This window comes from Aphis gossypii, chromosome 3, assembly GCF_020184175.1.
Source record: "Aphis gossypii isolate Hap1 chromosome 3, ASM2018417v2, whole genome shotgun sequence".
In the NCBI taxonomy this organism is placed as follows: domain Eukaryota; kingdom Metazoa; phylum Arthropoda; class Insecta; order Hemiptera; family Aphididae; genus Aphis; species Aphis gossypii.
Genome location: NC_065532.1, coordinates 27432137 through 27453596, shown reverse-complemented (window position 1 = coordinate 27453596; position 21460 = coordinate 27432137). Strand labels below are relative to the sequence as shown.

At 27.5% G+C, this 21460-nt stretch overlaps 1 protein-coding gene across 4 annotated transcripts; it reads right to left on the bottom strand.

Moving 5' to 3' along the window:
- Positions 1-361: 361 nt before the first annotated feature.
- Positions 362-18748, bottom strand: LOC114130751 (katanin p60 ATPase-containing subunit A-like 1). 4 transcript variants are annotated; one of them, XM_050203540.1, is made up of 11 exons: positions 18645-18748; positions 5128-5245; positions 4863-5044; positions 4667-4796; positions 3989-4347; positions 3828-3930; positions 3642-3763; positions 3391-3570; positions 2155-2422; positions 1280-1406; positions 362-1163 (listed from the first exon to the last, which is right to left on the bottom strand). In XM_050203540.1, exons 3-11 carry the CDS (start codon positions 5037-5039, stop codon positions 965-967), a joined length of 1665 nt encoding a protein of 554 aa, XP_050059497.1. In that variant the 5' UTR covers positions 5040-5044; positions 5128-5245; positions 18645-18748; the 3' UTR covers positions 362-964. The 4 variants fall into 4 exon arrangements, with proteins under 4 accessions (XP_050059497.1, XP_050059495.1, XP_050059496.1 ...); XM_050203538.1 differs by lacking the exon at positions 18645-18748 and adding an exon at positions 17793-18194; XM_050203539.1 differs by lacking the exon at positions 18645-18748 and adding an exon at positions 16255-16587.
- Between the last annotated feature and the right edge of the window lie 2712 nt (positions 18749-21460).

Below are 21460 nucleotides of genomic sequence, written 5' to 3'. Positions count from 1 at the left end.
ACCGATTTATAAGCACGTGTGACGATGACACGTTTGACAAAATCGTATACATTTTATTTAAATATTCAACTTACTTTAGTTTTGGTCCATTGTCAACGATTGATCGAACTTAATAATAAACACATAGTTTGAAGACAATCAACCATAGTAAAAATAAAGATTAATCAAATTAATATTGAAATAAATAAAATCATTAAATAATTCTATATGTAAGTCAATTACCGATATTTTTGTAGAATAGAATGATTGTATGTATCAAACTATTAAACTCAAGTAGGTATTTATTCATTTTTACGATGAAGACGGAGTCATCAATTAAACAATTTGCACTATTGAATAAAAATCTAGACTAAACACAAAATAATAATAGGAAAATTTTGTTTTATTCAATAAATTACAAGTGACTTTTATACAATACAAAATTTAAGGTTGTTGAATAAATTAACAAATAAATTATTATATATAAATCACATTAGGGACTTAGTAGTTACTGATCAACGGTAGTAATCTGAATATAGTTAGCATTAAAATTATATAAGTGCAGAACAGATAATTTAGAGAAACAGAATATAACATTTATATTCCATAAAGCCTATAATAACAGGTAAAAATATAAATTAAACCAAGATATTGTGACTATTTTAAATATTTTGATTCAATAAAAATGGCAAGATATTATATGTTTTTTTTTAGGTTTTAAATTAAATAAAAGTAAAATTTTTCCTTTGGACACAAAAAAAAAAAAAAAAACTTAAACAATATTAGTTTCTTTTTTCAATATTTTAAGTATGTGTTTCGATGTGAGCATATAAACTTCGTTCAAAAGCTAGCACAGCCATAAACAATTAAAATTAAAAAGTTTCTAGTTGCCCTCCTATTTCTATATACAATTAACAACAGAAGAGAAATAATTCAAAATAATGGTCTGCATCGAAAAAAAAATACAGTTCATTATCTGCAACAGTTATGAGGAGCCAAATTCACTCATCCACTTTTCATACTTGGCCAAATCATCTGACGAAACACTTTTGTTACACTTTGCTATTGCTTCATTAAAATCTTGGAAAGACACTGGCAAATCCACTTCTTCTTTAGCCAATTGCCGAATCTGATCTGGTTTTAATCCAGCAATCTTACGTCTCATAGACATCATAGATGCGTCCCTAAGTATTAATTAGTATTATTAAAACACATTGGTACATGGAATATCGTTAGGTAAAATATTGTAGATAACTAATATATACATTATAATGTGCACATGTAATCAGTATGTAATTACCTGCAAACATTTGTGATATCAGCACCAGAGTAACCTTTAAGTTTGGTAGCTATCTCTGTTAAATTTACATCAGGTTCTACCTTAACATCCCTAAGGTTTATTCTCAGTAGCGCTTCTCGGCCAGCACCTATAAATAAACATTTAGGTATTAATTAATAGTGTATTTAGAACGGCTATAAAAATAAGTCTTTACTTTAAATGCCACATCTTTTATGATAACATTATTAAGTAGAATTTTATTTATAGTTTTTTTACCATTACCTATATATTTTAAAATGACAACTGTGTTAGATAAACTCGCAACCCTTTACTACTCAACCACATGTTATATATTATGAATTACATTTTAATTAAAAGTAATTATTATTACATTATAAACTATTAAGATACTAATATTTACTAATATGTAAATAAATTAGTTTTAACAGAACATTGATTAGAAAATAATGATTAGTATTTTATAATTCTGTATGACAATTCTTAAAATAATTTGTATTCAAGAAAAATGAATTAAATATGATACTATTAAACATGTATGAACTTTAATTTAAAAAATCTAAACTTTAGATATTAAAATTTAATGATTTTTTAGCTATGAAATAGTTTGCGAATCATCATACATTTTATGATCAAATCTTAATTATAACAAAGAAATTTTTTTTAATAATTTTTTCCTAAATTAATTTTTGTTTTTCCTAATCATAATTAACAGACCCCAAAATAAATAAAAAAACATAATTTTTGAGTATTTTTTTTAATCACAAAAGATTTTATTATTTATTGAGAGTTTAGAACTTTTGTTTTATATTATTTCAATTACAATATTGAACATTATATACTAAGAAATTTTAATTCAAAATTTTATAAATACTAACTGTTGGGTAGAGGTATATATATACGTTTCTCCAGTCTACGTCTAAGTGCCTCATCTATGTCCCAAGGGAAATTGGTAGCTGCTAGTACCATCACAATACGGCTAGCTCCAGATTCTTCTTCTGTACTTGTATCACTTAAACCATCCATTTGGACTAAGAGTTCAGACTTCACTCTTCTGGATGCTTCATGTTCAGACTCTGAGCCTCTCCGAGAACAAAGAGAATCTATTTCATCAATGAATATCGTTGATGGAGCATGAAACCTTGCCTAAGAAAATAACATACATACATTATACAATTGATATTAAAAAATATTGACAAAATTAAATAGAAGAAACATAATTTTTATAATATAAATTGTTAACCCGTTATAACACACAATGTATAGCATGTCATGTTGTTTAATTGAACATTTTTATTTAACCAATAATGATTTGTATTGATTCATATTATTTATATTTAATTTTTACTATCATAAATATCACAGTTTAGAGCGACTTACTATATAATTTGTTATGTTTTAAAACTAAAAACAAAGTATTAAGTTTTATGAAGTAAATGTTTTTATTAAATTTCAAAATTATGATAGATATAATATCTTTTATGATTGTTAATTTCAATTATTATTGTAATTTGAAAAATAAGCAAAATTAAAAATATAAATTTATAATAACATAATTATTTTTTTCTTCTATTTACTAAAATACAGAAAAAAAAATTAAATAATAATTAACGAATTATGAAAAGATGCATATAACAAACCAGATTATAACTATCACATATTATAATATATTACAATAACCATGACTTTGAAATGTTTTAGCTGGTTAACATACAAAAATAATTGAAATTTGTCTTAACTATTTGTGGTTGTTAATTAAGTTATTGAAAGGAACAAATTATTATACTATTAACATAATATATCATTAAATCAACAGTATGTTTAGGATGATTAAAAATTATTGTTTACGTCGTAGCCAATATAACGGGTTAAGCAATCCATAAAATAAAATATCATGAATCATTGATTATTCCATTTTGTATTGAACTAATGTATAATAATAATACAATAGGATCTAAGCATAATACAAAATGTTTTTTCTTTCAACCAAACAAAAATCCTGAATACTTATTTTGATATAATTTTGTTTTCTATAAAATAATTAAAATATAATAAGCTAAAAATTCTTTCAATCATTCAATGTTCTTTAACGGTTCTCTTAATGTAAAACTTACCATTTCAAAAAGGAGTCTGACAAGTTTCTCAGATTCACCTCTATACTTAGAAGTTAGTGTTGATGAGGATACATTAAAAAAAGTAGTTCTACACTCAGTTGCCACAGCCTTTGCAAGCATCGTTTTACCCGTTCCGGGTGGACCAACCATTAAGACTCCTTTCCAAGGTCGTCGAATTCCCTTTAAAACAAATTTGCATACAATGAATTTCCAACACATTTAAATTTTCAAATAATTTTACTATAATATACCTTAAAAAAATCGGGCATCCACATAGGAAGTACTACCGCTTCTTCTAAGAGGCGTTTAGCTTCATCTAATTCAGCTATATCACTCCATCTAATGTTAGGGTTTTTCTGTACAATATCTCTTTCTACAAAATAAAATAAAATTAAATCATGATATTTAGGTAAACATGTCATATTAATAATTATTACCTAGCATATCAACAAGGTCTTGATCATATGAAGAACAATCAAATCGTTTTTCTTCTGGTTTCAAAACTTCTTTTTCATCCTTATCTTTTTCACTTTTATCAGTCTAACAATATAAACATAAAATTATTCAAAAAAATCTTAAATTAAAACTTTGAACTCACCGTTCCATTTGTATTATGACCATTAGTATCTTTTTTTGGACCTTTTTTCACATCATCATTTTTTTTTGCTATCTGAGATCTAGTGGCACTGTTACGGGTATTATTAGGCACAACTTTTTGATTTCTATTGGCCACTCGTGATGTTTCATTACGTCGAGATGTTTTTTGTGGCCTAACTTGTGGCCCAGGTCTATGTTCAACGGGTGATGGAGGTGGCCAAACATCAGGATCATTATTATTTGCTGGGGGCCATTCTAATGATCCACTACCATTAACCTGTTGACGGGTTGTTCCAAACCATGACAATCCATCAACGGGTGATATATCTTCATTTCTATCATTTCTGTTATTTCTATTCACTAGTAAATAAATAATAAAATACAATTACAAAATTAATTAAAATAAAATAACATTAAAATATGTTAGTTTAGTATGAATTGTACAACACAATTGAAACTTTATATTGTCAATCAATACGTCTAGGAGGTATATATAATAATATGAAAAAATATTAGAGATATTCCTAATAATAATATATATCAAAAGATTTTGTGTGATAATATAAAAAGTGAATTTAACAATTTAATAAGTACTTCATTTTAATAGAAAAAATATATATGCTTTAAATTGAACCATTGCCAATTTATTTTGTAATAAAATTAATTCTAGTACACTCACATGCTGGAGTAGATGCACTAAGTGGCCTCTCATTCCTTTCAAAATCATTACTTCGTAGTTGTTTTAATTTATTTAAGGTATTTGAATACAATTTTAACTGTTCACATTCGTCATTAATCTGGCGTTGAATCTAATTACGAGTAAAATATAATTAGAACAATATACAATAATATAAAATACTGACAGAATTACTTACAGTTCGCCAGGATTCTCGACGTGCTTGAACATCAACAGTAGACAAGAATCGTCCTAATTGTAATTTGGCTCCTTCATAATACACTAATGATGAATCGTAATTACCGGTAAGAGCCATCTCGCGAGCCATGTTAATACTTTCACGTATTTCATCAATCGATACTGCCATAACGGTCATCACAGCTATAAACAAAAACGCCAAATCGATAAAACAATAATAAAAAACTCAAAGCAATAAATATTAGCGTGAAAATAAATTTAGGTACCTTCAATGATATGAATTTGAGCTAAGAATTAAATTACAATATATTATTGAATAATGCATTTTACGGGCATCCATAGTTAGAAAATCGGAGCCTTGCGTAGAACAGGAACATAATATTTCTGAAACATAAATATACAAATAAAAAAAAAATTAAAAACGATTATATGTTTACTATTTAGTTTTTTTTTTAACGAATTTACCATTAACTCGTATCGGCCGATAAGTCTCGACAAATACTTGTGAGATTACCCACTAAAAATAATAACAATAATTCTTTGATATTTACAATGCAACTCGTTGAATCAAACAACCACTATAACTGTTTAATGATTTCAACGACTTATGAAATTTTGTTTTAATTTTTTGAAGGAAAAACATTATCAAATTATGTTATTTTGAGGTACACTCTCTTGTTTAGAATTCAATGACGCTATAAGCTGTTATCTTATCAGCAATACATCTTTTGTTTAATACATCCTTGGACGGAGCGAAAAAACCGGGGAAACTAAATTATTTAAATATGGTTACTGTTTATTCTTGAATGAACCCATTTGTAACTTAAAAGGCTTCTAACGAGTCATTAAAATATTTCAAATACGAACGAAATCGATAGATTTTTTCGTTTTAAAAAATTTATTTGATAATAAGCATTTTAAACTTACAAATGGTAATAACTAATATTTCTAATCCAGTCAGAAAAATCAATAATTCCATGAATATTTTATAGATTTATGGGGCGGTTACAAAGGCGGGGGGGGATATTCTAAATTCTAAAGATAAATTGTTCGTTTGTATAAATTAATTAAAAAATAATAAGAATTTAAATACATCAATACTTGCAGTAGTCTTATTAATCCAATACCCAACGCGCTTACGGTATCATAGTAGGTAGGTACTTTAACAAAAAAACCAAGTATTAAATCAGAAGCTGGATGAAGATTAAAATCTATTTATTTTCATTATACCTACATTTTGTTAAATTATACGTGTAGATATAATTGGTATATTTGGTACAACTTTATCATTTTTGTTCAAATTTCAACAATATTATATTGCATTGGAAGTGATAATACGAAAATAAAAACTACGACTGAATGTGGTACAAGTATATCTGATTACTGAGGGTGCCGGACTGATACACAGTGCTGTGATATCTATAGACTCCATAATTGTATACGTATATGTGTGAGTATGAAATAAATCTAAATAGTTACAGTTCATAAAGTTAAACTTAAACTGGACTAAAAAAGTAAAAAAATATGTTTTATAAAAAACAAAGACGTCTGCTACGGTTAATTATATTTTGTAACAGTATAATATGTTAATATATCGCAGATAAAGAGAAAGATAATGATTTATGTATCCATCGGAGAACTAACAGGAAGTAAAGTAAAATTTATATGAGTATAGGGACAACTGATATACTTAAGGACAATTTTTGTTCTTTAAATATTCCATAATTTATGAACAAATATGCATAATGCATGAATACTATATAGTTAAACAATGTGCAACACAATTCACAAGGTTTTATTCCGGAGAGTGCAGGAGATTGGAAGTGTGTATATAGGTAATATAGGTATGTACATGAATAATTTTATTATTAATAATTTTTGATGTTCATTTATGGAAACTTGCCGTAAACACGCAAATATATATATATATTTATATAGTACTTATACGAATATTAATGTTTGTGTGAGTGTTCGTGAGCATGTGTGAGCGGTGTCTCCCGCTCGATGAATATTTGTTGTTCATCAGTGTGTCAAAACAACAAATACTCAAGACCTACGCTAAATCGTCATAATATTATGGCATAAAGTATAACCTGTGAATTTGAAATTTCGATAACTTTAAAGTTTATAATTAATATACAAAATTATACACTGTATTCCGTATACATAGGTATTTATAAAACCATACAGTAATATTCCGAATTCGCAATAAATAATTCAATGTAACTGAATATAGTAAGTACCTACATTGTACATTAGTGTTAATCGTACATAACATTCGTTATATAAACAATAATATTATATTAACATTTTTAGTCATTGATTATAGTATTTTATAGTTTGGATTATTTTAACTATTGACCATATAATATAAACAATATAATATTATTGTAATATTATGAAATTAAGTAAATTAATTGAATAATCGTATAGTTTATGATGCCATAAAATTTATTATGAATAAATTAATAAATTCGATACTGTGTATTTACTGCTTATACATAATAATTTGTATAGGTCTAATTACTTAGAGTGGTACATCTATAATATATATTTATGTTGCAAAGAACTTAATATATCTATTCTACTATTAGTTATAGGTAATCAATAACTGCAATTTCGTAATTTATTTTTTTTTTAAATAAAAAAAAAAAAAATTGAACCCAATAATGACGATCACAATAAATTTTATTATATTTTATGGTACCACACTGTATACACTACAATATACATAAATCACGAATGTACTATTTCTGCAGCATTATTATTGATATGTTATCAAAATAGGTAAATCAAAATGGCTTGTAGCGGTATTTATTAGTTTCGAGCCATCGATTATTATTATTATTAGTTGTTTCTATTATATTGTGTGAAAGAATATAGAAAGTCGCGTCGGTCTGAACCAGTTTGTTTATGGCGCGAAGTTTTTCGAGTGAAAAACACGAAAACAATACAGGAATGCCGTCGTCTCGGGTTCTATATTGTGAAGTGTGCAGATATCGACTTTCGTGTAGTAGTCGCGTATATTTAAGATTTAAACGAAATATATACTCTCTACATTATTATTAAAGTCCAATCACGTGTTCGAGTTTGAAAAGCGCGTATTGTTGTATTTATATGTACAATTTACATTTTACACATATTGTTACTCAAATCATTAATCTACTACTGAATATATTAATATTTGAATGCATAATATAATATATCAATATAGTTCGATTTTCATACTAGGCCTACACTTTAAAGTATTTAACAATACACAGTGTGCACTTAAATAAAAATATCATTCTGTGCATAACAACAAACAACGCAAGCAAAATTAAAGGTCGCTAGGACATAAAAATATATCCCTTCAATTTACGATTCAACTCAGTTTCTTCAACACTGATATAGTTTAATAAATATAATATATCAACCATATATCCACATGGTTTGTCAAGTCGTTTTTTATTTTTATTTGTATACATACGTAAAGTACAACATTTCAGTTAGGCCTGTATGATATATTATATAGTCCTCGTAGAACGTTGACCTATATACACGTTTGTGCGTTTCGTTTTTATCCTATTACATTTTTACAATGTTTTTACATTTCACTGTTATAAGAATTCATAATATCGATAAATCGCTAAATGACGGTTAGTAACAAAAATCATTTGGATAAAAATAATATATATTAATAATTATTAACTTTATGCCTCTATTTTTTTGCAATTTAGTATATTATTTCAGTTTCAACGATGGTAAATGTAGGTACTATGTTGAGTTTCATAAAATATTTTACTAAAGCTCACGAAATAAATTATTTTAACTTGGTAAAAAAAAACTTTCTTTGGGGGCAATCGATAACTGTTATAGATAAATATAGCCGGATATGGATATATAGGTATACCGTATACTATAATAGCTAAGCTAACTCATGCATATAATATATTTTATGAACTAAATAGGTAATAACCTTTTTTATTTTAGTTATTAACGTCAATACTTTACACGCTCTAAGTCATAATACTTGTAAGTTGTAGGTAACTTCCAATAATCCATATTCTACTAATAAAATATAAATATTGTGTATATATAATGAAACGTATAACATACATTTGTTTGTTTTTCGTCTTTCGTGTATTATATTATAATTAATAAAATATTTCAGACGGATTACCATATAACAATTAACACTGCATAATGGCGTTAATATATTCTTAATACTTATCAGTTATCACTATATATTTTAGAGGTCAGTGTTTTACTGTATTATAAATATAAATAAATAATTTTTTCTTATCATTTATACATTTTTATGAATTTTAGTCACACGACTTCATACTGAAGTCACAAGATTTATTAGTATAATATTAAACTAAATGTAATCAAATTGATTTTCTTTTTATGCTCTTTATAAGTCTATAATATATTTTTTAAATAGAACAACATACTCTCGTTATAAATAAAATTGTAAATTTGTACCAAGATGCATTTTTTTATCTTAATAATAAGATAATACATTCTTAGTATACACATTTCGAATAATATAACAATAATGAAATAAATGTTGAAACTTATATTCTGAAATGTTGAAATCTGTGAATTTTTAGACAATCATTTGTTTTTTTTTAATAAACTTGTTTTTCGTTATTTTCATTTATTATCATTTATTTATTTTTTATTATTTTTTAGTCATTTTTTTTAAAGATATAAATGTAAAATAATAAAAAAAAATTAATTACCATTGGTCACCTACCCTAAATAATTTAGATAATTTTTATTATGTAAATTTATGTATTATTTTTAATGTGTAACTGAAACTGCTGCAGTAATTGATTATATTTTTAAAAATATGGATTTTTCTTTGAAATAAAAAATGATACATTTTAATTTTTTTAATATTTGAATTTAAATATTTGAATCTTTATTTTAGCATAATTAATGGAATTTAAAGTAGATTTAATAAACTTTTTTATAATTTTAAATGCATTTTATAATCCACTAAATTCACAGCCATATAGACTTTTAATTAGGTAATAACAACATGTGCGGTCCGCAGTCATCCAACATCTGTGTGACTGTGTCACAAATACACTGCAATAATATGTATCTTATAATTTGTAACACTTACCTACAGGTATTCATGTATTTGTTTGTATTTGTGTCTCGTGCTCATTTATATTATATTATATTATGTTCTCTGCTCTGACCATATGACGGCCTTCTAATTTGGCTTTGATTCTGTTGCGCTAAACTATATTTCACTATATAGTCATAATTATTGCGCGTTGGTGTTTTCTTCGTGCACCATTAAACTATGTACGATAGTACGATACGTCAAAGTCTCAGGTGGAGGAGATATGTGTCAAGAACAGACACAATACGCGCTATATATGGTAAATGTATAAACAATGTACATATAATGACGATGTACATGCGCAGCTGACTATGTATCATATGTGAACTGACCGTGTATATAGGTAAAATATAAACTTTCATGATAGTACACATAAGTACTTGTATAATATATCTACCGATTCTGATAATTTATACGACTTCAATATTATTATGTTATCAATAATAACAGTTCAGATACTCTTATGTGTAACGTGTTACTAAAGACAATTGGACACAAAATTATAGTAATTAATTCATTTCGATGAGGTGTTCTGTTACATATATATCTATGTATCTACATTCTATACACATAATATATATATTATATTGTAATGTTCATACATTTAATAACGATTGAAAAATTAATTGGTAAAGAAAGAGCCAGGCGCTTTGATTGTATACCTGATAAAATGGTTAGAATGACTATAAAATATAAATACAAAATATTGTTTCTTTTCAAAACAATACATTTTAATGATAGGTATGACTTGTAAATGTACGATTGGTAAAGTGAAATAAATAATGAATCTTTGCAGAAAAAAAAGGGAACTTATATAATATTACTTAAGGACATACGGTACTATATCGTATCGTATCAACTATTGACAAAACGGAAGATAGTAAAAAAAAAAAAAAAACGATATTTTTCGCTTGACATTTCTAGTAGGTAAACGTTGAACAATAGGCAATCGTTTTTTCAGCGACATTTTAAATGAGATTGTGACCTATCCTATTTTTTTTGTTTTTCTATTACTAGAAGGTTTCGAAACGTTTGTTTGGTTTTATAGATTATGGGCGAGATGTCACGTAGGTAGTATTGAAACACGTGCTAAGTAAAAAATAATAAATAATAATGTCTAATTTTCGATTCGTCGAACCGCGTATAAATAATTTTTATATCTAAATAATATTGTGATTATAATCGATTACATAAATCCTATAGTGATGATTATGAAACAAAAATTATGTGAGTGTGTAATGGATTGTGTATATGTATATGGTTATCTATTATAGTCTGCAAGTGTAGTATACTTATTGTATACACGCATGCCTTATTATAACTTGTAGTTAATATATTATTGTTTCTCCGTGGAAACATAACTTATATGTTATGTACTTACATACTATGTGGTCTATATATGAAAATTAAAGAATAAAAGATTTGTGTTGTACAAATCGCATAAAAGAATATGAGCTGCGAGCTCGTCGGGTCACACGAATCAAAAAATAACAACGTTCTATTGTTTTGAAATGAATTGGGTTAATTGTTTGGATGAATATTATATAAGATAACAAAATTAACATGAATTTTAAGTACTTGGGACATAACAGTATGCATAAGAATAAAAGATATTATATTAAAAACAATAACAACGAATAACGAAATATTTATTGAAGTACCTATTATTAATTTGATTTATTTTCAAAATAAAAATAAAAAGCTACCAATAGATTTAAATTTATTTGTAACTTATTAGCACTTGAGATTATAATATAATATAGTTGATTATGATCTATAATAATCTCAAACACATCAAATATTATTAAATTCAACATACACACACACACATATATATATATCATTGATGTAATAATAATTTACCCAAAATAATAATATACTATATTGTCTATTACTAGTCCAATATGCTTTAAGATCATAAGAATAATGATTCATAAAGTTAACACATACCTAAGATGCATCATTTCTTAATTGTTTTTTATACTATTGTATCTTGTCCAAATAAGTATTAAATAAGCACTACCGCATGTAATACTGTATAGTCGTATTATAGACGTATATAATACTGTTGAATTTTGATGTATAATTATTTATATTGTTTTATGATTTATCATATTACTTTTATTCGTAGCTACTCATAATTGATAATTTTGTTTGTCACTGCTATTAGGTTTATACATATTATGTATTTTTTATAAAGTCTAATTTAAAGTTTTCCAATAAATGTATACGTTCTAAATATTATATTAAATGTTAAAAAAATAACAAATGTTATCATGTTGTAATACAATATTACAATAATATTTCAAATATTTTATAAATGTTAACTACCTATTTAATATTAGAAAAATAATTTCATTTTGAGACGAACAATAAACACTGAACGGTTCGAATGTAATCGTATTATCGTAATAATTAAAATAAAGTGAATAAACGAATAAAAAAGATTAGTTATAGTGTAGTTGTGCGTATGTGAAAAATGAATCTGATTATATAACGATTGACATTAAACATATATATTACAAAGTTTACAAAAAACATTGTTGTTTTTTTTATCGTAATCATAATAATAATAACAAGAACAATGTACGATACACAATGGAATGGATACATACAAAAGTGTGTAACCGAGTTTCAGTGTTGCATGAAAATGTTTTATAGAAGGAAATATCTATTACTATTATAACAAAAAATGGATGCGCTTAAAATGAATATTGTTTTAAGTAATTTAATTAATATAATAGTTGATATTTATTTGCTGATTTAAATTTTAAAGCATCATATTATTAAAATAAATAATGTAAAAATGTTAATTTAATTTTTGACCTTAAGCTATTACGTACTCAACTAGCTACGACAACTAATAATATTAAATTAATATTAATGAATATTGAATAGGTAATGAACACAACACTAAATAATATGATTGTTTATTAACGATTAAACATAATCCGTGGGTGTATTTCATACGTATAAACCATTTTGGAATTTAAATAATTTTAATTAATAATTGTATTATTATTTCTCCTTGGTGACTAAAATTTTTAAATAAAACATATTTAATTGTATGCGTATGAGTTTTAAAAATACCCACAGAAATGATTATGCGTAAAATCGTATTTTAATTTTTTAAATATTCTAAATGATTTATCATATAATTTAATATGTTTAGTGATTCTCAAACTTTTAAACTTTACCGCCCACTTAAGAAAACTTACATTGCCCCCATGAATAGATTTAGCGCGCACTTTGGGAAACACTGTAATATATTCTATTCGTACACGATACATTGATTTTTGGAAAGGTTTGAAAGAAAAAATTGTATGCAGATTTATTGTTATTTTGATTTATTTAATATTATGACGTTAATATTTGTGACTCCACTTCGTCCCACATGGCCAAATATACATAATATTTTAATGCTATCATCTGATTTTATATCGATCGATAATTTTTAAGTGTTTTTATACCTAATATCTGTATAATACAATATAGGTATAGTAGATACATTATATACATATGTCGAAATGGCTTTCGTAAAAAAACATCTGATTATATTGTGTACATATATTGTGTAGTAGAAAAAAATTATCAACTACTTTCAATTATTGTACCCACCTAAATACTTAATATTATAATCACATAATAATTAGTGACTTAAAAGCTGCTTCGGCACTAATGGTAATCCAATGCGTAGACACTTGTCAAACATACAAATAGTTATTAGCATATAATATAGAGTATAGGTTTTTTCGTTTGTTTTTGAAACACTTAACATTATATATTATATTTTTAATTGGTAAAACATGTAGCTGCGCGCTTGCGGTTAAACTCGATTGAAACGAGCGTCATATTAGCGTAAATATATAATAAGGTATAGGTATTAGGTACAAACTATAAATACGAAACTATAACACATTTTCGACGACGAAATTAACGATATCGCCTAGATATTGAATATAAAGGATCAAAACTACGCGTCTGCGACTGTACGTGTGTATACTGCGTATATAGACACTATATAGGATATCTAAACACGTATTATTTACATTCTACGTATTGACGTAAAATACACTATCACATTATATTGTATATTATGTACAAATAATACTATTAGCGTCCCAACCATAACTATATGCGCGTTTTCGCAACTCTCGTAATTCGATAATTTCCGCGTAAATATATTGTATATAATATTATGTAGGACCGCGCTCGTTGTGTTTTCTCAAAACATATATGATATAATATACATGGGTAAAAATATAATATTGTAAATTGTAATACCTACCTATATATAATATTGTTATTAAATTATTCGAATATGTAAATAAGAAAAAAAATTCGTATATTTTTCAAAGTACGCGAACCCTCGTAGATTGAAGGATATAAGTTATAACACATTATTTAATATAGTTTATACGTGATTTACATAATTATACATAACCCAGGAGCCGCGGTCGTTATAAACAATCCGGTCGACGACCACGATGACGATCGCTCCCCGCTACACGCAACGACAGACAAATGGTTGCGAAAATGTCTGCGTGCTACTAAAAGGGGAAAAAGTTTTAATTCTAACTATATAAGGTACATGCCAAAAAGTATGTTATAAAGTTACCTAGAAATATCATATAGTATTAAATCCTAGTGTATATAAGTATATTATATGATTGGGGATTCAGAGCGAAGCTGCGGCCTACAAGTTTGCTAAGTTTGCTACTTGTATATATACTTAATACTTATACTATTTATAGATTAAATTACTAGATACGAGTTATTGTAATTTGTAATTTTTTTAATAAATATACAATATACGTACAAGAATAAGGTGATTTGTTTCAAAGTAAAAACTAGATTGATCGAAATTAACATTTTTGGAAATAATATTTTTATTAATTTTTATCGTCATCATTTTATGTGTACATTTTTTTTCCAATGACATCGTGCATTTTTAATTAAACATTCCAAAACAAAATATTTTCTGAGAATTTCAATACACAAAAATCAATTTGCGGACAACTGACAAGTAGGTAGTTATAGACGTTTGCGCACGGGAGGGACTAGGTGGGCAGCTTCCCCTCTTATGAGCTAAATGTTTTTCGAATATAAATCAATCATACGATATCTTGAATCATGGCTGATTTGAATAAAATCAATTATAATTGATTAAAACTCTGTACGCTTGTATAGCAATTATAATTAGTTAAGTATAACTAAGATAGAAACTTAAAGTTTAGATGGACTATGTGCACGTATAAGGGGAAAAATTTGCTTGGTACTCTTGTGCTATATTCCACAGCTCTGCTCATATAAACTTTAAATACTTTTAACTAATTAGCTACCAATTAAATATTCATTCGAAATTCGATATATTTGTTAAAAGAACGTTTTTTATACATAATAAATATTAATATAGAACTAATGTTGTTAAAACAGCGAATATTATACACGTAAGGGTTATACGTTTTATTGTGGGTACGATAAATTAGGTAGATATATACTCGTTACAATTTACATTATTCTCATCGATATACTTCTCATTATAGTATAGAAATCAACATTTTTATAATATATCTATATGGTTTTCATCGGTCTATCGTAACTTTAATTTCTAACTACCTAATAAAATTAATACCGAATAAAAACGATGATTTTCCTTCATACGTAGGGGTCGATTAGCGGATAAGTTTATAGATGGAATAATAAGTTATAATAGCTACCTACTTCTTCAAACATAGTTTATTTCTTCGTTGAATTTAAACGAAAATTAAACGGAAGACGAAATACACGGACTACAATTTTAATTTTTCCGCACAAGAACTAACGAACATACGATACGTATGTACAATAATTATAGGTATATAATGAGATGAATATTGTTGGCTATTTGAATATTTACACGTGTTGTACCTATTCGAATTCGACGCATATTATACCTATTACTGCAGTGGTGATTGACTAGTTGTGTCGGCTGGTCAAAATCGTGCGTAGTACATATGGGTAATTGGCGTAGGACGTGCGGCGAACGGATTTGTATTTTCCTGTGTCGTTTTGAAATATTTCCGGCGAGGATCAAAAACAAATACAACGCCTATATAAAACGCCTCTGCAGTGACCATGTATATTATATACCCGCACGGGTACTTAATTTATATATTATTATATTGTACAGGGTGCAGCTCGCGAGTCGTGAAATCTAAGTCGCGCGTAGTCCGATTCGGCGGGTGCAGTAATTGGGTTCGTATATATTTAACAATCTAAAATCGCATACCTGCAGCAGTTGCAGCATCCGGATGGAGGACGCGGACGGTACTATGTATATATAATAGTACGTATGGGTTCAAATAATATTATAACGTATATATTGTGTTGCGACGACGGCGTAGGAGTGACACTCCCGAGTCCGCCAGAGCCGGAATAAGGTATATTATACAGGCCAATCCCGGGGGAGAACCGAAAAAAGCGTCTCGGCCGAACCGGTTGTATAATATATTATTATTATTATTTATGATACGGTCGTGTCGCACTTCCGACCACGCGCCAAAACGACGACGACGACGGTCCGCCGTCAACGGAACGCGATGAGCTAATATCGACGACTGACGACGGAGTGAGGTCGCGAAGCACGCGGTCGCAGATGTTGCGTGGACCGGCGGCGCGCCAACTCTCCCACGACGCCGGCCTATGTACGGTTCGGAGATGCGTGCGCGCACGGCGACCGCGGTTACTGAGTGTACGTGTTGAATATTCTATGTGTTAATTAAGTGTGAATTCAACTACTAAATGGAAAAATTCACGATTGACAAATGTCAATAATTATTATACTTTAACACAAACGTATAAAGAGATTAACGTTTCTGTATGTTTTGATACAGTACACTGTTTTGTGTCTGCGCGTTTATATGATATAATGTGTTATTATGATAAGATAAGACCGCACTAGCTGTTTATTGTATGTAATAAATCAAAAAAAATCACTGTTTTATGTCTACGAAAAAGAAAAAACACGTTTTGTTCTTCAAATCGTTTAAAAATTATTATTTTTTTTAAAACAGTAGTATAATATGTCGTATAATATATTGTAATTTCATTATCATAAGTACTTGATACTAGTTTAATTGACAAAGTGAACTTTTTGGGATAGATCATAATATTATTCTGAGCTATTTAATTAACTCGTCCAAAAATAATCGTAAATAATATTATTATTTTGCATAATTGATAAAAGCTTATACATTTTTTAATTTTAAAAATATTATCAGCGGGATTCTATATCACCGGGTGTGATACGTACAAATATATAATGTTTATGTGCAGCATCAGTTTACCTAGGGAGCTAGACTGCAAAAAGGGGATTAGTCACCACAAAGTTATACTTCTGACCTGTAACTTAAATAAATGACGTATAAATGCCACTCTGTGTTTGTTAGAAATGACATAATATTTTTAACAATTTCGCCCCTCTGTATCCTATATTGCTCGTGTGCAGCATGTTTCTGTGATGCACTAATTGAAATAAGACTATCGACCGTATACGCAATGATAATATGTTATTCCTGTGGGAAGAGTTTTTGGATTTCTATCGTAGTCTACCGTCGGGAAACTCGACAACCGACACAACATTATCTAATTACATAGTAACAGATGTATTAAATTATTTTCTCTCTCTAGCTGTCTCTCTATCTGTCTGCCTGTCCGTCTGGCTATATCTATTTATACACTGTCGCAACATTACAATACATAAGTACTATAATACCTATACAATAATATATACTAATATTATACAATATAATCGTCGTTCGACTTTACCTTTCCCGCACCATAATAGGACGTTAGTCGCGGCAAGGTCCGTGGCCGGTCTTCAATGACACCGAAGCTGAACGTACGGGTTTTGCGAGTCTATATAATATTATTATATCGTTCTAATATATTATTATGTTATAATATCACATATTATACGAAAACAAACCGTAATTTATTGTTTACACACGCGTACGGTACCGAAACGTCGTCCAAAAAGATATTTGTGCGGAAAAACAAAACGAAACACGACGAGTGTACAATATGTACATTATTATAAAAAAAATGTATACTTTGAATATTTTTAAACCGTATACACAATCATTTAATTATTATTAATGTTGTGATAACATTATGGTATTGCAGTGACGACGGAAACCGCAGACGTACTGTAATGAAATCGAAACCGGTGCGACTGGCAGTTATTGTACGAGGCGAGCACAATTTCGTACGGTGTCGGCGTAACCCGTGTGTTGCCGTTCGGGCGAGCCAAGGTCGAGACGGCCGAGTTGTTTGAAATCGCGTGCACGTGGGGGTTAAATGACACTCCGTGATGAGCACATGACGATACGCGACGATAGGAATTTTACGTTTTTTCACCCCGTCTACTAGTACCTACCTCTATATATTCGTCTTCCTCACCGAAAAAAATCCATAATAATCCCGCGTTTTGTTCAGACACTGCAGTATTAGGTATATTGTTTTATATACAGCTTTCCTATTATTCGCGGTTAGAAATACATAAATTATACGTTCATAGGTTTTATTGCAATATATATGTTCCATTAATCCCGTGGTTGTCAATTTATCCTTATAATAGTACTTTACAAATCATATAATATGTAGGTATTATATACATACCGGTATAATATACTGCTAATTCGATGGCTACACTTTTTGTAATTGTTGTAGACTTGAACTTGGCAAAATATTTTGGTTTTTATTGTATGGAATCGATTTTGTAAGCCAGACATCTGAAGAAAAAAACGATTATAAATAATATTATATTATGCTAAACTATGATTAATTTTTAATTTTTATTCATGGAAATTATAATATTTATAAAAAATCGTGTAATAAATGATTTCATGTATTAAAAATACATATAATAACATGGTTTCAAGTTACACTAATAATCTAACTACCTATATTTTTTTTTGTTAGGTCAGCCAACTCAAATTTTTAAACAAAATAAAAATAAAATTTGTTTTAAAAATAAAACCGTAGTATAAAAACAAATGGATAGAATACAATAACATATTGTACAGAAACATGAAGTTGGAAAAGAGTAATTGATGACGTGATTGAGGAGTGGGGTGCACACAATCGAAATTGCCGTAGTCTATACATTACAGAACTACCTACGGACGCTTATGTTCTACTCAATTTTTCAAATCCAAATAATCCTACAAAAATCGTGTTATGTTAACCCTTCTACTCCGTCCGTTAAGACATTCATCACGCGACAACCGTATATTAATCGTGCGTATAATAATAATAATAATAAAAATATAAACACCGGACATGCACGTGGACATTCGCCAACACGCCGTGAGCGCGCGTCTAGACGCTCTGCTGTCACGGATCACGAATATTATTGTTGTTTTTGTATTTATAATGTGTTAAAATAATTTAGTTTAAGTATTTTTACACTGCACGTGACGATTTCCAGCGTTCACGATTTGATGCGTTTTTCGGCCACGAACACGTTATATTTTTTACGACTCGTCATCGTACTATGCGTATAGAGATGATTAGAAGTCGATTTTTATGAGTTTATAATATGTAGGGTACAGTACACGGTGCAGACACGTGATGTACTCGCAGGTGTTTCCGATCTACGGTTTTGATTTCAGGTACTGCTTTCTATATATAAGTACTTTCGGTAATATGGTATCTAATATAATTATTATTGTAATCGTTAAAATCATTGTACGATATATACCTATAACGTATAGGTACCTATTGGATATGCGTTACAAAAGCTCGGGTACATACCTATATCGCTTTTCGTCAAGTCATTGGTCCGGGTTTTCTCCGTAATTATCTCATCGAATATCGCCCGTCGTCGACCAGTTTTGTAGGATATTATGATTTTGATACTTTTACCAGTACGTGTTATGGGTACATCTATATATGTTACAACGTCTTGTTCGATATAATTTTATTATTATATACACGAAATAGTTTGATAAGTTCTGCAGTAGATAATCGCAAAAAAAAGTGAAATAAATAATTACCTAAAGTGAAAGAGGTTTAAGGAATAACACGAGATTCGTAGAGATATAAAAAAAACTATTTTTATTTCAACTTCTAGATGCTAACCAGTATTAAAAAATAAAAACCCAAGACAAGTATTTAACGCTCACGAAAATATTGTACTTAGAACATATTGCTAGTCTACAATTATAAACAAGTTAAGTGCATTATAACGAATTACTTAATCGTTAAATAAAAAATAACGATTAATGTACTATAATTCAGGTGTAAATAAATTATTTAAATACCTATTTATATAAAATAAATTTGAAATATTGTGTACCTACTATACCTATATTCTATAATATAATATAATATTTTCTCAAGGTTCTGAGGTAAACTATAAAATACAATATAAATTTCTTAAGAAATAAATTAAAAAAATTTAATTTAATTAGCTTATAATATTTATTTAATTTCGTCATCTCAAATACTTTCAAAATGTACTAATATATATGACTAGTCAAATTGTGGAATTAAAATTCTTTATTTAAGTAAAAACTTGAAGGAATTTCTATAAAAATATGATTAAATAGTTGTAAAATCCATCATATTTAATATTAACTAATTCATTAGACAATATTATATTATTACTTATTTTGAATTATATTCTGTTAATTAATTTATTATTAAATCACATATTAAAAATATTACCAATTATCATGTACATATTAACCCATTATCTAAAATATGTTTTGGAAAAATTAAAATAAAGTCATTCCTATATAATATATGTTATATTATACTTTTATTGTAACTATTATGTGTGTATATAATTATGAAATGAACTTTATTTGTTTATTATACCTTTTTTCTACTGCTACATAATATTTAAATTAAAAGTTATAAAATCAGATTCTAAGATAAGATTAATTTAACTAGATATTAAAGTGTTTTAGTATTTATAAGAAATAAACTTATTATACGCACACATAATTATTCTAAATAATGTTATACCTACTGTGAGTTTTATACTGTTAGTAAGTACAATTATACCTGTAAATTTACAGGCGTTTTTGTTGTAAGTTATAAACACATACATTCTGCAAATCTTTATTTTGTAATAAAGTACAAAAACTCATTATTATATTTATATTACACAAAACACATTTGACGCGACTAAAATTTAAGTGGTTTTACAAAATTGTATTCAAAGAGCAAAACAAATATCAATTATAATAATGACTAATAGTAATTGATTTACCGGTTTTTATAGTAATCTATTAAAACTGTGTCAAGTTTTTTTACACTCATTTTATATAATATAGAAGCATTTTGTGACTCAGATATTTTTTTATGAATCAAACTATGAAACACCTACGTTAATTTTAGTATATTATTTACAGGTTACGTTTCACACTTCTAAAAACACAACTTTATATTAAATAATAAAAATATTATACCTATAGAATATATTT

Coding starts and splice junctions, on each gene's coding strand:
- LOC114130751 (XM_050203540.1), bottom strand. CDS start 5,039: ATGACCGTTATGGCAGTATCGATTGATGAAATACGTGAAAGTATTAAC. Junction 4,797..4,862: donor GTCGAGAATCCTGGCGAACT/GTAAGTAATTCT, acceptor ACTCGTAATTAG/ATTCAACGCCAGATTAATGA. Junction 2,423..3,390: donor TCAGACTCCTTTTTGAAATG/GTAAGTTTTACA, acceptor TTATTTTCTTAG/GCAAGGTTTCATGCTCCATC.